This window comes from Coenobita brevimanus, chromosome 5 (assembly GCF_032717465.1).
Source record: "Coenobita brevimanus isolate Jiangsu-jjx chromosome 5, ASM3271746v2, whole genome shotgun sequence".
Taxonomy (NCBI): domain Eukaryota; kingdom Metazoa; phylum Arthropoda; class Malacostraca; order Decapoda; family Coenobitidae; genus Coenobita; species Coenobita brevimanus.
The window spans coordinates 43,717,811-43,739,748 of record NC_136958.1 but is presented as its reverse complement, the minus strand read 5'-3'; the positions used below and the strand labels follow the sequence as shown (position 1 = coordinate 43,739,748).

The 21,938-nt window shown below is 41.7% G+C and overlaps 1 protein-coding gene across 1 annotated transcript in view; it reads right to left on the bottom strand.

Annotated features, from left to right (window-relative positions):
* The window catches only part of LOC145399044 (putative neural-cadherin 2), a 317,668-nt gene extending 301,913 nt beyond the window's left edge, over window positions 1–15,755 (bottom strand). Inside the window, exon 1 of the mRNA XM_080271782.1 lies at window positions 15,740–15,755. Coding sequence (XP_080127908.1) covers window positions 15,740–15,755 — 16 coding nt within the window. The remainder of the gene's footprint in view (window positions 1–15,739) is intronic.
* Between the last annotated feature and the right edge of the window lie 6,183 nt (window positions 15,756–21,938).

The following is a 21,938-nucleotide window of genomic DNA, read 5'->3' as shown; positions in this document are numbered from 1 at the left end:
CAAACAACCTTTCTTACCCTCCTCTCTTACTGTTTACCTCCTCCCTCCTCTCTTCCTCCCCTCTCTCTCTCTACGTCTTTCCTGCTTTTCTATCCTTGTCTTTAACTGTCAGAATAGTTTTTGTTGGTTATAAATTTCCCTATACCACACAGCCAAGCAAGGACAATCAGGTCTGTTGCTGTTTGCTTTCCTTTGTACATTCTCTCTCTCTCTCTTTCTCTCTGTCTCTTATTCACTTTTTTTTTCTTTCTTCCCTCCGCTTCCCTCTTGTAAATCTTCTGCCTCTTCGCTTCTTTCCTTCTGTTCTCTTCCTATCCCTACCCGCCTCTCTTCTCCTCTCCTCTCTTTTCTCCTTTACCTCCTCTTCCTCTTCCCCTTCTTCTGCTTCTCTGCTTCTTCCCCTCCATATTTACTCTTTTATCTTCCTCTTCCTTTACGCCCTTTGTCTCCCACTCCTTTCTCTTCTCTCTCCTTTCATTCTTTTTCCTTTCCAGTCTTAATATTTCCCTCTCTCTCTCTCTCTCTCTCTCTCCTTTTGTGTTCCTTTCTCCCCTCTTATATATGCCATTCTTCTTCCTTTTACTTTTTCTTCTTCCTTCCTCCACCGCCTCATCTTCATCATTATCGTCTCCATCGTCAGTGATCCCCCTCTTCCTTTTCTTCCTCCTCCTCCTCCTGCTCCTCCTCCAAACACACCCTCAGGTTAAACGAGAGAGAGAGAGAGAGAGAGAGAGAGAGAGAGAGAGAGAGAGAGAGAGAGAGAGAGAGAGAGAGAGAGAGAGAGAGAGAGAGAGAGAGAGAGAGAGAGAGAGAGATCCCCATTAAAGTCAGAACAAAATAAAAGAGCATATTATACATCTCTCTCTCCCCTGACGACTCATTATAGAACCGGGTGGACAAGAACAATTTTTAAAGGTATAAAAGCATTCGTCGATCGCGTACCTTCGTTGTTTTGGTGTAATGAACTAAGCGCCAACTGCGCATGCGTGGCTGATGACGTCGTGCTGATGAGGTTATGGATACTCCGCCACCTCACCAGTTTAAGCCCTTCGTTGTGACGCCAGGTTAGGTGAATTTTAGAGGTCAGTGGCCGTTTGGGGAATGGAAATATATATATCTAACCCATTCTGGCGTCTTTATAATGGTCAAACACAGGGGGAGGACAGCGTGACGTTTTCAGTGGCGTATACGGTGCCACTTCCTGTCCGAATAACTCCTCCCCAGATGCAGTGAGACGGAAGGGTTCATCTGACTACTAATAAAGGAGACTCATTCCTACCTCAAGGTTCGTCGAATTCTGAACCACGAATAGTACTAAACACGAGGCAGTGACCCAGTTCCCTCAGGTGAAAACATAACACACTATAGGAACAGGTGAACCGATTTGTCTATTTAAGCCATTTCAGGTCCTCTGCATCCATTACGGTCCACTCATATCAAACACACTTCATTTAGATCAGTGAGTAGGTCAGCACTGGCGGTGGAAAGAAGAAAAATGCTCGGATACTAGAAGCGTGGTGACAGAGAAAAGTGGGCGGAAAAGTGTGGGCGAGATGGGGCTGGGATGATGATGGGTGAGTGCGGCAGGGTGGGAGGGCAAAAGGAGGGTGGTGGAGTGGGTGGAGTGGTGTGGGCGAGATGGGGCCTGGATTGAGGTGGGTGGTGAGGTAGGGTGGGAGGTACAAAAAGGGTGGGTTGGCCGACATGTGTGGGCAAGAAGGGGCCGGGATGATGATGGATGGTAAAGTAGGGTGGAGGTTGAAAAAAGCTGGGGTGGGCAGAGAGATGTGTGAAAAATTTAGGTGGGTGGTGGGGCAGGGCGGGGGCACCATAGGCAGTGAACTTCATCTCTTCCCACTAACCACCCAACAAAAACTAAATATATAAACAAAAAATAAGAAAAATTGCTGCAGCTTGGACTGTATGGTATGGGGAAGGCCTAACCATTTCACTCTGAGAACGCTAGAATTCTTTTATTTTTGCTGCTAGGTGCATGAGAATATTTAGGTGAAATAGGAAGAATAAATAACCGAAAAAATGTGTCACGAAATTTCCAGAGGCACTTGGAATCCCATCCTTACTGACATCTGATCATCAACTCTGAATTTTTGTACTATTATGCTGATGCTGCCCCGGATTCTGAAAACTGCTCTAATCCTCAGTCAGTTTTCCAACAAGCTGGTTTATTGACGTTGCTGGTGCCTGTTATCTAAGCCAAAGGGTACACTTAGCTTTAGGTGAAAAATACAAAATTTAAAGATTTTCCGATGCATACGCTTTCGAGACTCGCCAGTTAGAGCACACATTTTCTACCAGTCAGAAGTTTTATTCGAGAAATTAAAAATACTGTATCCCAGAGATAAATAAGGAGGCAGTGTAAAACTTAATAATTCAGCTCTGCACTGACTCTAACACGGCCCTGCCCCGGCATAAATATGTGAAGAAAAAGAGAAGTGCAAAATGTCCGTTCTGCATAGAGTAAAACTTGCTCCAACACAGGGTTAATTAAGTGCTGAGTCAAACGAGTACAGCAGGTTATTCCCACGTAAGAGCTATAGACTCAGGTGATACGGTGAGGCTAGGAACTTCTGCTAACCTTCATTGCAACCATACACTAACATCGCACATAACTATACAATTGCACCATGCAGGAACACCACATACTTTCAAACTTTTCACCAGAATTCCAAGGTAACCACCATAACGAGAGAGTTGATATGGTGAGACTAGGGCCTACTACTGACCTTCATGACCAAACACTAATATCCCACATACACCACACAGGAGCACCATAAAAGAATACCATATTTTCAAACTTGTTACCATAATTCACAGGTTACTATTATAAGACGGGAGATGAGCCCAGGACCTTCTTCTGATCTCCAACACCAAACATAAGGGAATAGGAAACAGGAGAGTTTTCGTGTACTCCTGAAAGTGCTTGGAAAGTTCAATTTCCATTGTGTGTGTGTGCGTGTGTGTGTGTATATATATATATATATATATATATATATATATATATATATATATATATATATATATATATATATATATATATGTGTTTGTGTGTGTGTGTGTGTGTGTGTATTATATGAGAGAGAGAGAGAGAGAGAGAGAGAGAATAAATGATAAACCGAAACGAATGAGCTGTAACAGAGGAGGAAAAGACGTAGCTTACCAAAGTTGAAGGCTAATAATTAATACCAGCACCTATCAACTACACGAGTCATTCAAGCAGACAATCAGTTTTTCATTACGGCAACCTTCCCATAAACACAACCCGCAAAATTCGATGTTAAATCCAGGTCCCTGATTTTACTATTGGGTGAACATGGACAAGGGGGCACAAACTTTGTCCACGAGTCTCACCGGCCCAAAAATCGATATCCGAATCTCCCGTTTGTGAGATTGATGTTCTAACCATCAGTACCTCTTGTTTGTAGGCCTCACCTGTAGTAATTTTATTGGGATGATGATGATGATGATGATGATGATGATGAAACTGAGGTTAGGATGATGATGAAATTGAGGTGATGATGATAATGACAGTGTAACTGAGGCGAGGATCATGATAATGATAGTGGAATTGAGGCGATGAGGATAATGACAACAATATCGAGATTAGGATGAAGGTCAAGCTGACGTAGGTGATGATGATGATGATGATGATGATGGCATTCTGCTCACATCCCTCTCAACCTCATCTTACACAAAAAACAATTCAACCTTCACATTCATCCAGCCAACCTATCTCCTTCCTTCCCTCCTCTTCTTTCCCACTCCAACCTTCCCACCTCCCCCGTTTTCCTTTCCACTCCAACTTCCCCACCTCACTCTCCTTCATCCGCTCAACCGATATCCCTCCCTCCCTCCCCTTGCTTCCCATTCCAACCTCCCCAGTTCTCTCCCCTCTCCCACTCCAGCAGCACCACAACTCCCTCTACATTCATCCATCCAACCAACCTATCTCCCTCCCTGTTTCCCTCCCCTTTTCTTTCCACTCCAACCTCCCCTTCCCCATCTCCCTCCTCACTCCAGCACCAACACGACAACACCCCCTGAATAGCTGATGCCCAGAACGTCCATTCCTCCTCGAGTTATGCTTTATTTGAGGCGGCAGATTCGGCGAACGTGGATAACACCATTTCCTGGGGGAGGCTTGGACGGGGGAAAACTGGGCCGTGAGGTGTTGAGTTAGGGGAGACTTTGGGATTATATTTAGGATGATGGGTTTGAGTCTATCTTCCCCTTCCCCTCTCTCATTGACATATAGTATACATCCCTTTCGTTATCCAATTTTTTTCCATTTTCTATTTATGACCATACCATCTATGCTCGCTCTCAAATCTGTCGCACGCGGACTTCCTTACTCCACATCTGTCATGAATCACATTACTGATATTATATTCTGCACTTTTAGGTGATTGCTATTGTAGGATTCTTCTCGTCAGTGTTCAGGCTAAGCACTTCGAAAGCTGCCTCGAATGATTAATATACATTCGTAGTTAAGGGTCTAGGTATTAATTTTTGTGTACAACTGTTACATATCTTAAAATCTGTGAGTTTATTTCGATAATATTTCATATAATACGCGGAAAAGGCGACGGGGCATTTCCGTGGAGTTTCATGTATATTGCATAATTACACACACACACACACACACACACACACACAGATGGGAAGGGGGTTACATATCTACAGTTCGATGTCTTTTCCTTCGTTGATGCTACGAACAGACGATTTTATTCAGCAGAGAATGGTTGGTAGTTTTGGTGGTGGTAGTGGTTGTGATAGTAGTTGTAATGATGGTTGTGGTAGTAGCTGTAGTGGTGGTGGTGGTGGTGGTAGTGGTCGTGGTGATTGTGGTAGCTGTGATGGTGGTGGTGGTTTGTTCTATATTAACCAAAACTGCCTAACTTTCATACATTAAATTCTAAATACAAAAAATGACTTGCCCAAAGAAATTACTTGCATTTTAATGATGTGGAGCCTACCTTTGCATCTAGCGTAAGCTCCACAACCAGCACACGTTTCTCAAAAATTCCACATCCTTCACGTATTACATTATGGGCTATCTTATCCTGTCCACTCTTGGCACTCCATACACGTCTCTCAAAAATCCCATCTTCGCCTCTCTAACTTCTGACTTTTCGTGTTTATGCCGCACCTGAGTCTTACACCCATATGTTAAGTGTGGGTACTCACTCCTTCATGCAGTCCTCTTGCAGCTTCCACGCTCAGACCTCTGTTTTGTATCATGGCCTTCACAGCCCCACACACATTCCTTCCCTGTGCCTGCCACTCTACTCTCCACTTCTTTTGTGTGTTTACCTCTCTCGTTTGTTCGTCACTACACCCAGGTACTTAAATTCTCTCATTAATTCAAGTCTCTCTCCATTTACTAAACATTAACTAGAGATCACCGTCTATCACAAGACCCATCATTTTTATCTACATTTACTTGAAAAGCATGAGACCCACAGGCATTAACAAAACACCTCACTAACCTGCAAAGTTCCGGCTTACTTTTAGTTGGCAGTAAAGCACCATTTGCATTCTTCAAGTTCAAAATACTCCACTCTTCATCATTCATTACTATTCCTCTCTCCATCAGCGAGTTTTGACCTTTTCATAACCTCATCCATATACTGTACATTAAATGCTGAACCGCCATGGAGAAATTACACATCTTTGTCTCACTCCAACAGTAATGTGAAACCACTCGCTTAGACAACTGCGTACTCGTTTAAAAATTTCATTATCATCGTAAAAACTATAAACAGCATTCATAAACTTTCCTTATAAATCATACATACGAAAAACCTTCCATAAACCCTCTTTACTTACCTTGTATGCTTTTTTCTGCATCCAAGAATGCAATGAATATCTTACAGTTCTTTTCACGAGCTTTCTCCACCGCCTTTCTGAATGCATATTTTTGATTCACACATCCCTTGCCACTCCTAAAGCCTCATAAGGGAGAACGACAGCACAAAATTAAGGGAACAATGAGTATTAGCACAATGTATAATCAGATGGAACATAGACCAAATCAATGATCACTGAAAACCTCGGAATTTTCAGCTCTACCTCAAAGACATAAGACTTCCATTAAAAAAAAAAAAAAAAAAGTTTCACTCTATCAAGTCGCTTTCACAACGCTAGTAAGGTAGAGACAGTTCTGCTTACTGCCAAGTTAAAATGGAGCACAATCATTTTCATGTGAATCTCTATGCAGCCTATGGTAACGCAGTGTGAAGTGTGGCAGTGAGCATGCTGTATAGGTGTGTAGTGTGGCAACAGGTTGTGTGGAAGTGTAAGGAGTGAGTGAGGTGTGGCAGTGTGTGGTGTGGAAGTGTGAGGTGTGGCAGTTTGTGGTGTGCAGGCGTGAAGTGACAGTGTGAGGTGCGACAGTGTGTGATGTGTAGGCATGAGGCGTGGCAATGTGAGGCGTGGCAGTGTGGCGGTGTGAGGTGCATGTGGCAGGGTGTGATGTGGCTGTGTGTTATGTGGCGGTATGTGTGGTATGAAGGTGTTGGGTGTGGGTGTGTGAGGTGTGGCAATGTGAGGTGTACTTGGGTCTACGATCTGGATCAACCACCCAAACACGATTAAAGAAAAACAACTTCAAACAGTTTCAAACTTGCAATCATACTGTATACTGTCTAGTAAATCATGGTGCTAACATGTTTCCTGTTTCCTAACGTGTTTCACCTTACTTAAGAGCAACGTGTTATTAAAATCATTACTAGCTGTACGTTTGTGCATATTCGACAATACGAGCAATTCTAACATTTTAATTGTACATTTCTTGGAAGTATTACCGAACTGACAGATGTGATGTTAATGTAGGATTAAAAAAACACTGAATAATGGAATAAAGAATCCTGACTCTGATTCCGTGTGCAAGTGTGAGGTGTGGCAGTGTATGTTGTGGCAAAGCGAAGTGTGCGGGTGTAAGGCGTATGAGAGGTGTGTCAGTCAGTGGTATGAGAGTGTGCGGTAAGATAGTGTCGCGTGAAAGTGAGTAGTGTGTATAAGGTGGCAGACTGTAGTATGCGGGGCTTACAAGACAAGTGGCCTGGCGGCGGGTGTAGGTGGAACAGACAGGGTCATCGTGAGGTGGGAGTGTGGAACAGCAGTCATTTATTTCATGGCACTTTGTTTGACTTTATTTTTTCTTGGTATCAATATCTTTAGGTTAATTTGTTCTCTCTCTCTCTCTCTCTCTCTCTCTCAGCTCAGTGGATAAGGAAGGGTGCATCTCCAGTGCTGGGAATATTCAGTGAGAGAGAGAGAGAGAGAGAGAGAGAGAGAGAGAGAGAGAGAGAGAGAAATGAAGTTAAAATTGGGTGACGAAATTCCGAGTCTCAAAATTTTGGAATAGTTCAGGTGTAAATTTTGGACTCAATTTTTACGTCTTTAAACTCTCTCTCTCTCTCTCTCTCTCTCTCTCTCTCTCTCTCTCTCTCTCTCTCTCTCTCTTCTCTCTCTCTCTCTCTCTCTCTCCAGCATCTACTTCTTGCTCACATACCAAGCCTCTCTTTTTTTTTTTTCACCTGCCCCATAACTTTCTCCATTTTTTCTTCCCATCAGAAGTTATAGCAACCTCCTCTCTCTCTCTCTCTCTCTCTCAGGTAAAAACGAGGGATGGTGAGAGTCAGTAGTGATGGTCTGAAAGAGAGGCTTGTAGGTCCCTCTTGTCCCAGGTATCTGAAGCGAACTCTGGGACTGACAGATAGATAGATAGATAGATATAGATAAACAGATAGATAAATAAGTAGACAGATAGATAGGAAGATCGATAAACAGATAGACAGATGGACAGATAGACTAACAGAAAGACTAACTGACAGATAGACATACTGATAGATTAGATGGGAGGATGAATGGATGGATGGGTAGACAGGAAGGATGACAGACAGCTAGACAGACAGACATATAGTTAGACAGACAGACGGATAGATAAATAGATACAGACAAACAGACATATATCTAGAAAGACAGATATACAAGGAAAGAAAAACGTATGTATGTATATATATTACACACACACACACACACACACACACACACACACACACACACACACACACAATAGGTAGATTATGACTGGTAGACAGACAGATAAGACACATGCAGCTGGACATTTCTATGGCTACTAAAATTTACCCTCGACTGTACAAAATCCTGGTATAATTCCAAACAATTTTCCTTCGTAAACCAATAACAGTGAAAAATTTAGTAGAAATAATTTTTGGAGTCCCTAATTGCTACGCTTAGTCTTGGCTGAATAAAGACCTCTGTTGTTAGGTTCCGTCCACACCAAATGCATACTGACGCGGGAGGGTGTACTACATAACTGTAACCCATAGAAGTCCCCGCCCGCTAGCACCTGAACCAGTTTTCTCGTCAGTTAAAGAAGCTTCCTAACACCTTTCCTAAGATTAATTTGATTTATTACACCTTACTGTCTTCTGTGTTATATAAATCTTTCCAATATCGCCAAACAATACATAAATAACGTACAAAAGGAAGTTAATTATCCATATACAAAACAAATCGCTTAGGAACAGGTGTTAGGGAGCCTCCTTAACCAACGAGAAAAAGAACCTTAGTTTTAATACAACACTTAAGCACACAATCCGTAGCTAAACGTTTTATATCTTCAATCCAATCATGTGTTTTTCACTATATTCTTGCCATCTCCAGACGATTTTCCTCAGCTTACGGCAGCACCCTAGTAGTTAAAGGGTTAATGAAGGCTATGCCCAGTACTCTCGCCGGTTATGGAAGCTTCCTAGTACTTTTTCGTAAGCGATTTATTCTTAATATACCTGCCTGTCCTATTCTCTGTTATCTAAGTCCTTCAAGCATAGCCATACACTACATAACTAACGTACAAACGGATATTAACCAGCTATATCCAAAAGTAAATCGCTAAGGACGAGGTGTTAGGGAGCTTCCTTACCCGACGAGAATACGGGCCTATATCTAGCCTCTCCAGCTCAAAGTCTCTCTGAATAAAACTATCTGGAAACGGAAATAATAAATGATACTTTCACATAGACAAGACGCTAAAGCAAAAAGAAAAGCGGGACTATATATTGGCACCTCTCTCTCTCTCTCTCTCTCTCTCTCTCTCTCTCTCTCTCTCTAAAAGGAAGATCTGAAATACTTAAAGATAACCTGTATTTTCAGTCCTTTATGTATAGTCGGGGACAAAAATCTCGATCCACCTTCTGGTCAAGAAATTATGAAACTCTTACATGAAATTCTGAAAAGCCTGTTGGATTCTAAATACAGCATCGCACGGTTGCTAAAGTCACTGTTCGCTGTTTCATTATTTATCGTGAGAAAGTAAGGCGATATTAACTCCTTTAATGTCCTTAGTATTACCGTTATTATTATTTTTACGACGACGACGACGACGACTACTACTACTATTACTACTACTATTACTCTGGTTCTACTACACTTTAGTCATTATCATCACCAATCATCAATCATCAATATCAGTCATTATCATCATCATCATCATCATCATGTCATCATCAATCATCATCATCACCATTATCATAATTATCATTATAGTTATCATCATCATTATCATAACTATCGTCTTCATTATCGTTAACTTCATCATCATCATCATCGTTAATAATAATAATAATAATAATAATAATAACAACAACAAGACTACCTTCATCTGTGAGCCAGGTACACTATAATAATACTGTTAAATGAAAACCTGACTATTATGTATCAATTCTAGATGACTCCCAATGCTGGTTGAGTGACGTGTGAACTCAAGTTGTGATTCTAAACAACTTTTACTGATAACTTTTCCTTCTACATTCAATGCTTCTGAGATCTGAGTTTTCGACACACATACACACACACACACACACACACACACACACACACACACACACACACACACACACACAACCTCTACATTTCCAAGGCCCGTTTTCTCGTCGGTCATGAAGCTCCCTAACACCTCTTCCTAACTGACTTATTTTGCTTATATTTTGCTTTCTACACCTTGCTATCCTCTTCTGTGATATTTAAATCATTCTAAAATCACCGTGCTCTTCATAAATAACGCACACATTTATATTAACCGGCCTCATCCAAAAACAAATAGCTAAGGAAGAGATGCTAGGGAGTCTCCTTAAGCGACCTAAGTGACTCCTAAGATGAATAAAATCGCTGGAAAATGGAAAGGAAAAGTTTTAAGAGTATCCCGAGGTCAGTGGCATACACAGCAGCAACAACAAAAAGAAGAAGAAAAGGAAGAACAATAATAATAATAATAATAATAATAATAATAATAATAATAACAATGTCCGTAACTAATTTATGTGAGTGTCTTCTTAACTCCATCAGCCACAGGACGTCTTTTTTTCTTATTTTTTTTGCTATGGATACTATAATACCTGGACATATTACACATAGTCTCCATTAAACCCTTCACTCTTAGATACCTGCAATAATACATAGGTAAAAAAAATGTTCATATCTCGTTGGAATAAGTTCTGTCTTCATACCTACGAGTTCTAGTACTAATGTCTACCTTTCCTATTAAATTTCCTTTAGCAATTAGTCCTGTAATGTGTTCAGTTTACCTGTTTCTTCTCTAAGGTTTATTGCCAGGGATATGGAATGCAGGGGAGAGGATTACGTTCAGCTGCCCTGTTTTTACACCTTTTAATTCTTCAACTTTTGTAATTAAATAGAATGTCTTAATATTAACCCCACGACACCTTCAGTGGTTCATAAGGTCCATCTGGTCTGCAACTAAGGTCCGTCTGGTCTGTAACTCTTTGTAACCCTTTTATAGGCAAATGTGTTCCAGCGTATCAAAATAAACAGAGCTAGATTTTATCCCTTTTTCCTCCCTTCAAACTTTTCTTGAGAGGGACGGCATTTGTAGGTTCTCAGTATTTGGTTTTTCCATTTCTGCATAAAGGAAATATCGCCTTTGCCCCAGCTTCTGTAAATTTTCTCAACATATCGATAACTTTTTCACAGAACTTTCACTATACAGACGTAAGGAAGGATTCAAACATTTCCAAACTTCCAGCCGTTTCTCATCATATCAGGATGCGCACACACACACACACACACACACACACACACACACACACACACACACACACACACACACACATTTACACTTTAAGACAGTTTCAAGTTCGGCGAGTGTTAAGCCAGTTTAAGTTTTTGAAATACGTGCTTCTAACTTTGCGCAGGCGGAAAGTTGGCAGTCAGGTCCTATGGAAGTAATACCCGATCCCGATGAACTCTTGCTGAACAACTTGGTGAACATCGGTGAACAATGCGACTTCACTCATCATCACTGTATTTGTAACTCCTCCTCCTCCTCCTCCTCCTTGTTCTTCGCCTCTTTCATTTTTCTTCTTCTTTTACGCACTTAGGAGACCACCCTGCTAGTGAAGGGGTTAAATGAAGGCTAAATCTTAACCCTCTAATTCGTCTCTCTAAAATAAAGTCTTAATGAGGGCTCCACCTAAACCCCTCCAGTCCGATAATCCCTCCTTAGCAGAATAAAATCGTCTGACGATAGCAAGAATAACGAGAAAACAAAGCCCTTCGATTGACATGATTTCATTTTTTCACTACGAGAGGTTTTCCCTAAGAGTACGAAATGCCCCTGGTAGTAGTAGTAATAGTAGTAGTAGTAGTGATTGTTGTTGTTGTTGTTGTTGTAACCCTTGGCTTATCGGAACGTGAACCCGTCAGAGTGTATGATGAACCTGCCCTTCTCATGACACTACCATCCTCCTTTTTGGGAACAGAGGGAGCTGAGGGACGTTTGTATAACCGAGTATGAGAGGCGCCCGGTTATATCAGTGCCACCACGGGAAGGCGTCCCTCTGCAGCACCCCCCTCTGGCAGTAAAAGCATTAATTAAGAAAGTGAGTCATATTTCCGGCGAGAAAACAGAATAGCTAATTAAGGTACAACGTGAACTTCCACCGGTACTACTGTGCTTGGGATTTTAATTCGAAATAGCGCCAAATTACTTTATTAATTTTTCTTCCTTATTTATTCTACTTATTTACTTATTTTTACTGATCAAAGGGCAGGGACAGGGAGGGATAACAGCATCAAATCATCTCCTCGTCGGGAAGACCAAAACTTTAATCCGGGTAACCCCAGGCGATTATATTCAGCGAGTGAGGCACAGGAGGATGAGTGAGTTAATACCGTGTCCATTAACCCTCTCACGGTCGGAGTAACTCTGGTAATACATTTTTAAGTGAGTGTATTCTCCTGAGAGTGAGTCCTGGCAGCCTGGGAGTGTTTAATTATTCAATGGAAGTTTGTATGGAAAGAACCGAATGTGGAATGAGTCAGTCTCTCTCTCTCTCTCTCCTACATAAAAACCCTATAAATTTTTTTCTTAAATTAGGTGTCTCTATCTTCGTCTTCTCCATTATCATCATCAATTTTCTTCTTCTTCTTCATAATCATCATCATCATCATCATCGTAGTCGTCGTCACCTTCTTACAAGTATTTCCTTCACATGATTTTACTCACTGATCTAAACGGCGCCTAGAATTAAAGGGCAGATAAAGGCTACAAATAATCTCTCTGTTTTGTTAGAAGTCTCTCCTAAGCTAAATATATATGGCAAGACCTATAAGAAATACGTCCTGGGTGTGAAAAGATTATTTTATTCAATGGAAGTTTGTATGTAAGCAGTGAACGTGAAGTGAGTTTTTTTTTTTTTTTCTCTCTCTCTCTCTCTCTCTTTCTCTCTCTCTCTCTCAGCAAGGACCCCACGACCTTCCAAATTCCTGTTAAAACTCTTTAGCTCGATGAGGCCAGGATTATTATTATTATTACTATTATTTTTTTTTTTTTTTTGCCGAATTATTTCGACTATTACATCTTTTCATCGTCTCGCTGGTTACAGAATTATTTTGATACTAGAAATAAATAGCACGGAATAGAATATAAATGTGGAATACGTAAAATAAATTGCTTAAGAAGAGGCGCTTAGAAATCCCCACTTATCACACGACCTCGATTTCATTCACACAAAGTTTGTGTGAAAGGCGTGAATGTGAAATGAGATTTTTTTTTTTTTTTTATTCTGTCGGTTTGCTTCTCTCTCTCTCTCTCTCTCTCTCTCTCTCTCTCTCTCTCTCACTGCAAGAACCCAATAACCTAGTTCGTTGAATCTTTGACGTTCCTTTTAGCTTATTTTCGCTTCCTTCATACTTTTTTTTTTTTTATGCCTAATAAATCCCCCCAAGCTGAAAGGGATTTACTGATAGCTAAAACTAAATCCTCTAGCTCAAAAGGGTCCCTCCTAAGCTGGGTGAGACCAAAGACAGCGAGGATATTAAACGAAAAACGTCCTCATGGTGAAAAGAATAAATCCGTCACAGAAGTCTGCATGAAAGGAGGCAATGTGAAATGGGAAGCTCACATTATGCTCTCTTATATTGCATGGACCCAACAACCTCCCTACTTCCTGCTGTGCTCTTTTCACTGCTAGGAAACGCGCGCAACCCCCTCAGGCTCCTATAACTCCCTCTCACCTGAATAAAATCGTCTGATGTTAGATGGAATACAAGAGTGCTTTTCTCGATAACAGGAGGGTTAATGTTACTGAATGAATATTCAGGCTCCTATGCCTCTTACATAAAGTACCAGAGTTGTTCCGACCATGAGACGTTAATGGTAATACTAATAAGATTAAAACACCTGAATGGGGTATATGAGTGAGAGGTGTGAGGTGGAGACAGGGCAGTCTGACTGTGGAGGACAGAGTGACATGGAGGCGACTCGTTTATGGCCAACCTTTTCTAGATTAAGGGGTCTCGGTACAGACAGACAGACAGGCTTATAACTCAATTAACTTCGTCTGGTGTTAATTGGAATAGAGTACCAGAATGACAGTTATTTCACATCGTCTGGTATAAACTGGAATAGAATACCACAATGAGTCAGTCTTAACTCATTCACATCGTCGGGTGTTACCTAGAATAAAGTACCACAAGTGTCCCGACCATGTGTTTGCAAGATACTTCAAGGAATATGTTTTTCTATCCTGTATTTTTTTAACCATGTATTTCACGAGGCCTATCAAAGCCCCTTGAGAGAACAAATCAAATGAAAGCTGTATGTAATCTCCCCAGTTCGAACTCTGCCAAAAAGCGAACAGTCTCGTCTCGAAAAAACAATAACAAAAAAAAATATATATGTCAACGGATTGAAGGGATTAACCACTTCAAAGAGATTGTTTTTTTTCTTTTTCTGTTATTTTTCATTTTCTTCCTTTTTCCTTTTTTAAACCAATTTTCAGGGTGATCTTTTGTCTTTATTCCTTTTCTTCTTGATGTTCCTCTTACCAGTGCTCGTTGTCGCGGCCTCACGCTTTTCTTCTAGGCTGGTTGGTCCAGATTTTCGCCCATTTCCTTTAAAATGATTTTGTACCCTAACAATGCAAAAGATGGACGCGGGAACACCACAAGAAAGAGGGGAACCGCCAAACGCCAAAACAAACATCCCTATAAGGACAGGTTTTCTATTCAGCTTCAAACGTACCTATGGCAGAGGACGAGTTAGATTTGAACATGTCCTGTAGTCTGCATGTTCTGACTTTAATGCACAAGTTACTGGGAAATATAGGTATTGAATTATAAAATGCAAACTTTAGGAAAAATCACTCATTTGTTTGTATCTGTTGCCTTTCTAGATGCTTCAAATTCTTGCCACTAACAGACGATTCCACTGAGGAGCTTAATGGTCCTGAAGAGCTTACTGCATACAACACTTAACCATTCCAGTACGAAGAATCTGACCTAACCAGGCTAAAGGGATTAAAGGGTATTTTCTTCAGTAAAAATACCCTCTTCCTGAGAAGCAAAAAATGCCCCTTGAAACACGGTTCAAATCCCTCCCCCTCAAAGAAGTGGCCATAGGAGACAAAACCGCGTGGCCATCCATCACACACCTGTCGTCAAAGTTGTGGCCAGTTGTGAGTGAGCTGGCCATTAATCACAAGGCCAGCTGACACCCCAACCCACCCCGCCTCATACTCACTCACTCACACGGAATGATGCAAAACCCGGAAAGCTGTGGTGGCTGTGTGTGTGTGTGTGTGTGTGTGTGTGTGTGTGTGTGTGTGTGTGTGTGTACTTATGTCCTTGAGGGGCGCTTCCTTACTTTGTTGCGGTCATGGTCGTTGTTGTTTTTCTTACACTTCTGTGATATCGACATGTGCCTATTTTCTTGTTGCTACCGAGAGTGAGTGTTATGCTCGTGGCTTGGTTTGTTTGTCTGTCCGTCTGTCTCTTAGCAAAACCGTGAAGAAACTGTTGGATGGGACTGCACCAAATCAGGGAAAAAAATAAAAAGATAGATGGCTATTTCATGAACAATTAAATACATTCTGCGGGAAGCTGTTCAAAGGTCACGTAAAAAAAAAAAAAAACCACAGGATGGAATTGCAATGAATTTTGGAACAGTGACTGACGATCATTAGAGAAAAAGAGTGATTAAATATTCAAGAGGAAAGGTCAAATGTTAAGCACTTTCACCAACTGTTTAAGTATCAAATAGATTGGGGCTGATGTTGCAAGGCTTCAGAATTTCTTTTTCTTATTTTGGTGGGAGAAAACTTTGAACAGCACCTCCGAGGAGCACTTATCGGAAAACCTACAACGTCCATAATCACAGGGTATAGTACATTACCTGGGCCCAGACCCATCCCGCCCCACCCTCCCCACCCATCCCGTCAACTCCTCTTCACTTACCCCACCCAGTTTTCTTCCTCCCCTCCCCCCTAACTCCCCAACACTGAACTTTAAAGAGAAATGTGCTCTGGCCGCCGTCGTTGTTCCCTCATAAAATACCCATCATCACACAGGATGAGCTCGTCCCACCTTGTATCACGGCTATCCTACACCATCCTACTCACTCCTCCCATCCAGTTTCTTCACTATCTCCCCCCTCCTTCTCACACACACACACACACACACACCGATCGTTTAAGAGAAATAAGCGTCAATATTGTCTATTCATACGATGCCTATATGCTCACAAGGCGTACTCGTCTAATCTTGCTCCACCACCATCTTGGCCGAATCCATGCACTCTTTTTCTGACAACATAACCTTTTTTTTGTTTTTCCTTTTCTTTTTTTTTGCATTCATCCACTGACTTGCAAGATCAACTATACGGTACTACTGACACTGTGTGTGTGTGTGTGTGTGTGTGTGTGTGTGTGTGTGTGTGTGTGTGTGTGTGTGTGTGTGTGTGTGTGTATGTGTGTGTGTGTGTGTCACCATGGTTTTTAAAGTCTTTTTCTTCAGTCCCAAAGTGATAATCGTAAAGACTCTAGTACGGCTCAACTCGCACGAAGTGGCTTGTATGGGCTCCAGTAAATCGCCTTGGCCTCCATTACCTACATGCTAAATTTCAGTGTGGAAAGTCAGCTTTAAGGATGTTTTTGAAGAATAATAGTGCTAAACTTTTTGCCCAACCGCTCATGTAACAGACAAGGAAACTTTGGCCACATGATAGTGGTATTAGTGGCTCCGAATCCTAATTACAAAACTTCCAAACCCTCACAGACGTTTTTAACGAAACTTTACTCACGCAACCACTGGCGTCACTCCGAGTATGACCCAGACTGATGTCTTCTCAGAGGATGACTGGGCCATTCTTGTGACCGTGACCCCGGCAAGGAAAGCGCCTTTGCTCACTGCTCTCATGACGGTGCTTGTACCAGCTGTCTACAACACTCATATTCACTGAACTTTTCTAGAGATGGTACACCACCGCCCAGCACCTATTCAGCTTATCCTGCCCTCTCCTCTCCACCCGGACCATTCATTCTGCTCTGATGTAGAGGATATTATGACTACAACTACCTTGGTTACCACCAATAATCACGGAGTACATTTCCCCTCATCGTGCTTCACTGCCCACAAGCATCCTAGCCAAACCCTTCCACTCGTCTCCATCCATCCCACCCAGTTTCCATAGACCTGACTCGACATTCCAGGTATCTGAAGTACTACTGTACTAACAACGTTGATTTTTGGCACGTGTACTAACAATCATGGCCAGGAACAATCTGTATTAATTTGATTTGGTCAGACTGATCTAAAAAAAAAAAAAAATCTCAAAAGCCACTGCAATGATAGGGCTCACTTACGGCACCCGCTTTCACTGCCATGCTTGATATGATCATTTTCAGCCTAAATCGGGCTGATGGACCTGAAAGCCACCACAAAAACACAGATTACGACCACTAGGGCGGCGACCACGACCACAAATACGATGGCAACGACAATATGAAAACTTTCAACAGTGCCACAATTTCTGCTCCAACACAAGACACGCCCCACCACGACCCCCTCTCACATTACCCCCAGAAAGCACCCGGGAAAGTTGAAATGCGCGGAACGGAATCACCCCTTAGTTGAAATTCATGTTAAGTGCGTATCCTCGGTGCCTCGTACTGTTATCATCCAACCCACCACCCCACGAGGCATCCTTATCTCTGAAGAGTGCCAGTCTAAAGTGCCTGGGGGAAATGGTTGTAAGATTTGGCCTTCTAGGAATAACAAGAGACATGGAAAAGTCTCAACTCTTCTTCCCTTGTGTATACTGCAATTACAACTATTCTCCAAGTGTCATCATCCCCTCTCCCTTATCAATGAAGCATGCCAGTCTGTAAAGCCGGGGGAATTGGTTGTACGATTTAATTTGCAGGAATAAGACATGGATAGGTTATGAACTCTCCTTTCCTTGTCTATCCTGCGGTTAAGAAGCTTGATTTTACGTTTGTTTGTGATTCAGTTTTTGGAGGTATATTCACCCACTCACCCTAGTTACCCCTGTCCATGTCAGGTGCAAATCTGTAGTTGTCTTGATCTTATTGTTTTATTTCAGCTTTGTTTTTTGCGGGGACAATTAGCTTTAGGAAGATTCTACTAGCTCCTTTCCTCTCTTAAATAAGACGTATCGTAAGATGCCGCCCTGCTATCTTATCCTGACCCTCCTGTGGTCCTTCCATAGACCCCATTTCCTTCCATCCCAGTCATAGCCACTGTCGTTCTTTCATCTCAATTTGGCCCATATATTAGCCTTTTTGCCGCTTACTTCACTTACCTCATTGGCAGACAAAGACAATGCTCTGCGTCCTCTCCACACTACTTCGTGACCTGCATTGCATTCTAGTGTTAATATGTTCCTCTAATTCAGCATTCAAGATGGGGAGATGGTAATTTTAAGTCACGTTAAAACAGAGTATAATTTACTTTTCAAAGATCTTTTCATGGCTTTATCCAGTCCTTCTTTTTATCTATTGATCCAAGGGGGGGACTGGCTGTAAGGTGTTTCCACCACACACACACACACACACACACACACACACACACACACAAACTTAACCCCATTAACCAGAGGACATTATTCTGTTTACTATGTGCAATCTCCATACAACTCTATTCAGTTTAATGGAGACTTTTGGAACTGCATGAGACAGACAAAGCTTTCAGTTGCCTTTCTAATACTGTTTTCTTCTTTAAGGCTAAAGAGAATCTTCTGATGGTAGGAGAAAAATAAACCAAGAATAACGTCCACGGATTGAAGGGAAATATTTGGCGAAGGTTTTTATGTTTCCAACCCACATGGAAGAGCAAAGTATCCTGCCAATTTCATCTCTACCTATTTACTAATTAACGTCACTTCGAAGTAGCCCACCCAGTTCTACAAATTTATTTTCACTACACATTCATGCCTCCTTCATGCTTTTGCCCCCCCCCCCTCTCTCTCTCTCTCTCCACTTAAATGTCTATCAGTCTAGCTATGTACAGGGTATCCCGAAACTTGACGTATAAAATTCAGGATGTGAGTCTGGGATTGGGTATTAGTAATGAATGCTACATCAACATGGGTCCAGTTCTCAACCGCTACGGAGATACAGTTACTGATGACCTTATGGAAATGGATGATAGTTGTTTCTTTCTCTCCACGTTTATTTACACAGCCTATATCGATATTCATTATGAAAAAAAAAAAAACAGAAAAAAAACATGTAACGTCAATTAAACAGCTGAGGAAGAAGTGTTAGAAAGTCCCCTAAGGTTGTAATCTTAGCGGCTTTGGGGTTCTCGTAAGACATCAGCCTTAGTGGATTATTCTGCTCACTACACCTCAATATTCTCATGGATTTTATTGCTACAAGCTATGCCGATATAAAACAGTAGAAATGGGAATGGCTGCGTAATACGAAAAATAAATCGCTAAGTAAAAGTGGCTACGAAGCTTCCAATACCACTAAGTATAAAACCCCTAAATCGAGCTGAACACAACTTCACGACTCGCTTTCTCGTCAGGTTAGGAGGCTTTCCAGTATCTCATCTTAATCCGTTTATTTCTGCAGAGACAACAGTAATATCCTCGTATTTGTTGTATATGCTATTTATATTGGTGTTAAAAGGATACAAATAGCATTGAAGAGAATACCATGGTGTAATACTCAAGACAAATCGCTGTGAAAAAGGTATATACTGGAAAGCTGACAAAATTGAGGGCCTAGGACAGAGCTTGATCTACTTCCGCTCGGAATTCTACAAGCCTCTCCTGTGAACCACTGAGTCATCCCATTTTCTATGAACCACGGACAAGTCCCTGCAAGGAACTGGTTTTACACCACACACCAGCCACAGAACTCCCTACTTCCGCCAATTGATTCAAACGGCAGCAGTTCGAAAGACATTTCCTTTAATTCTGACAGCGGTGAATATAGCAATGACGATGAAAACTCAAATGCAGCAAGAGCCACCGATACTAAACCCAGGCATAGTCTCCCGGAGAATATCTCGTTTTCCTCCACGAAGATGAAGCCTCTCGCCTCAGATAGGCAGTCAAAATAGGCTACGCTCGGGGAAATCAGGGAACAGGCAGGGGAAGATGGTGGTGCATGCATGAATTAGCACGTCCATCTTGCAACTGGAATAACTCTGGTTCGTTCCTTGAACCAGTCAGACTCCAGGATAAAACTATTTCTCCTTGTCCCCATTCACTCACAAAACAATTGGAGGCCTGGATACAACACCCACGGGTGCGGGATGTATTGTAAGTTAGGAGAGGTAGTAACAGCAAAAAATATTTTATTTTTTATTCTCATGCAATTGATCGTCATTAACCTACGCCTTCCTTTAACAATCTCTCTCTCTCTCTACCTATCTATCTATTTATCTATATCCTCTCTCTCTCTCTCTCTCTCTCTCTCTCTCTCTCTCTCTCTCTCTCTCTCTCGTGCACGGGCAGTCAACACAGACATGAAGTACAATCAAATACAAAAGTTAGTTCGTCTATCCTGCCATTCTTTCACTGCAGGACTCGCAGATGCTTAAATGTAAAGTAGCAAACTGAGGTGCCTATTATCAACCAACCTTGTGTGGTAATATGCACCTTTTTCGCCGTGTCTCACCCAGGTATTATCGATCCAGCAAATGGAAGGGAGAGGCAGGAGAGGCGACCCAAGATTTGTAGTTGATTGTACACCTTCTTCATCCTGGATCACCTCGGAGTCAAATCTGATGAGCATCTCAGTTCTAGACGCATCTCATTCGCATTTTATTTAGATTGTTTAACATTCAGATTATTTACCATATCTAGTTAAGTTATTCATTACATATCCCTGAAGACCAAGCGTACAATAAAGCAAGACTGGTACAGTACAATCTTTTGCAATAGTTATCGTTTTTGGTTTCCCCTATGCAAAGAGTGATGGCAATAAATATGAAACTACAACAAAACAAGAACAGTATGAAAAAACATCATGCAACACATTTGGACAATATGCACGGAATATACTTAAAAAAAAAAAAACATTATTAGGAGAAAATAAAGATGTATGTGATTAATTATAGTTACGAATCCTCTACCCTCTTCAAGCACTTCGTGAAACAACACCCTTTTTTCTACGAAGACTCACAGCCTCAAATCGCTGGTAAAATATATCTTTCTTGACCATCGCTTGGTATGTATATCGGAACACCTGCTGTGGCCACTGTTTCTACGTCACTTGAGTCCGGGATATATATACTTTACCGGAATAACACGGTGTTCATTATCAATTCATAACATACACACACACACACACACACACACACACACACACACACACAGAGCACAGCAAAGCTTTTCAAAACACTGCATATCTCTTTCCCTTCTCCCCCCTCAGTCTCTCTCTCTCTCACACACACACACACACACACACACACACACACACACACACACATCAAAACACTCTCTCCCGCTCCCTACTCCCCCCTCCTCTCTTTCTCTCTCTCTCACACACACACACACACATCAAAACACTCTCTCCCGCTCCCTACTCCCCCCCCTCTCTCTCTCACACACACACACACACACACACACACACACACACACACACACACTCATACACACATTTCATCAACACGAGCATTCTGTTGAACATGATTTATCCAGCCATAACCACATGATTAAATTTTGCCACGTCCAAAGGAGCAAAAGAAAATGTGTGTGTGTGTGTGTGTGTGTGTGTGTGTGTGTGTGTGTGTGTGTGTGTGTGTGTGTGTGTGTGTGTGTGTGTGTGTGTGTGTGTGTGTGTGTGTGTGTGTGTGTGTGTGTGTGTGTGTGTGTGTGTGTGCTTTCCCCCTCCATGATTTATAACCATTTCAGAGCGTAGGACCCCGATAATGGCGTTTAAATATGCATAGGGCGGTAATGGGACTTTTCCGTTCAATAATCTGCAATTAATGACTCAAGCACACGCAGAAATGAAAGGATAATTTTTAGTCACCTATCGCGCAAAATTTCAGTAGTAGGTTAAAGTGCTATCTCTTTCAGCTTTTTCTTTTCGCCGCTTTTTTCTGTGTTTTTACCG